The following is a 1,369-nucleotide window of genomic DNA, read 5'->3' on the forward strand; positions in this document are numbered from 1 at the left end:
ATTTACTGGTATTGACATTCATTCTTTTATCTGTTGTTGAGTTTCTGTGACGTAGTTACTTTTCTTTACACTACACAATGACACACTCAATAACCATTACAATAACAATTGGTGTATGTTCTGAATTGGAAGAGAATCTATGAAACAAAACAAATAAAGAAATAAGAAATAAATAAAGAAATGCAAGTACATTTACTCATTTTTAACACCACAATATTCTGATGGAGAAATGTCGAAGAGTGCAACTAATTTATCGACAACTTCATCACTCAAGTCTTCAAGGAAGATTTGACAATTCCAACATGAATTAATTGGAGAAACAATTTCAACAACTTTCTTTAATAAGTCACTATCTGCTTCTGAAATCTTTTTTAATAAAAGTGCAGGTAATGTTGGTTGGTTCTCTTGTTTAGTCTCATTAAAGACGGAATTATAACTTGGAATATCACTTTTAGTAGGTAAAGATGCATCAAAATTACTTAATAAATCTTCTTTTTTTGGAAGACGTCCTAACGACAAATGACTGTAATTTTTCATTTCTTCTTCATTTCCTTCACTAATTATAAGAGTTTCTATATCAATTTATATTATTATTTATTATTAATAAACAAACTATGAAAGTGTATAAAGGTCTAATAGTCTATCAGCATAAAACTCAAAGGAATCAATAACCTCTTTTCTTTTAGCTTCATCAAAGCTTTTGTTATTAACAAATTCTCCAAATACTGTTTTAAGTTTCGTAAGAAAAACTTCTAATGATGTTGTTCCAAATATTTCATCAAAATGTTCTCCTAAAACATATGAAGTATTGGGTAATGCAATAATCATTTGTTTAAATTTTGTAAGTAAGTCAGTTCTTAAAGGAGGAGGAGTATGGCTTTTAAACTCCATCACATTAATTTATTTTTTTATAATTCTTTTTAGACCTATTTCTACTCCTCAAGTTTGTCACGAAAATCACATAAAAGTACTTTTCTCATTCAAATAACTAGACATCACTCCTTTGACTATAACCGCTATAACAACATTCACTGAAATACTGTTCATAACCACTTTATTATCTTTTATCTTAATTATAATCACCACATCCATTTCTCATTTAATCACACTCATAATCAAAATAAAAGCATTTAATATAATCACAAATACCACAATACAAATAGAATGTTTAATCATTATTATTATTATGAGAATAACCAAGACACAGGAAAAAGATATAAGAATAAATGATAGTACAAGAAAAGACAATGAATGAGAGACAAAAGAAACTATGAGCAAAAACTGAGATGAAGAAAGGATAAAGAGGAATGAAGAAATTGAAAGAACAGTGAAATAGAAATATGTAAGAAGAAATAATCATGGAAATTGA

General features: G+C 27.5%; 1 protein-coding gene across 1 annotated transcript; it reads right to left on the bottom strand.

The window, feature by feature from the left end:
* Positions 1-192: 192 nt before the first annotated feature.
* ENU1_083100 (hypothetical protein) lies at positions 193-891 on the bottom strand (the record flags this gene model as incomplete). Its single annotated transcript, XM_008858766.1, has 2 exons — positions 193-556; positions 614-891. The coding sequence occupies 2 exons, from the start codon at positions 889-891 to the stop codon at positions 193-195; spliced, it is 642 nt and encodes a 213-aa protein (XP_008856988.1).
* Between the last annotated feature and the right edge of the window lie 478 nt (positions 892-1,369).

The sequence above is a fragment of the Entamoeba nuttalli genome (assembly GCF_000257125.1).
Source record: "Entamoeba nuttalli P19 unplaced genomic scaffold asmbl_3832, whole genome shotgun sequence".
Lineage (NCBI taxonomy): Eukaryota > Evosea > Mastigamoebida > Endamoebidae > Entamoeba > Entamoeba nuttalli.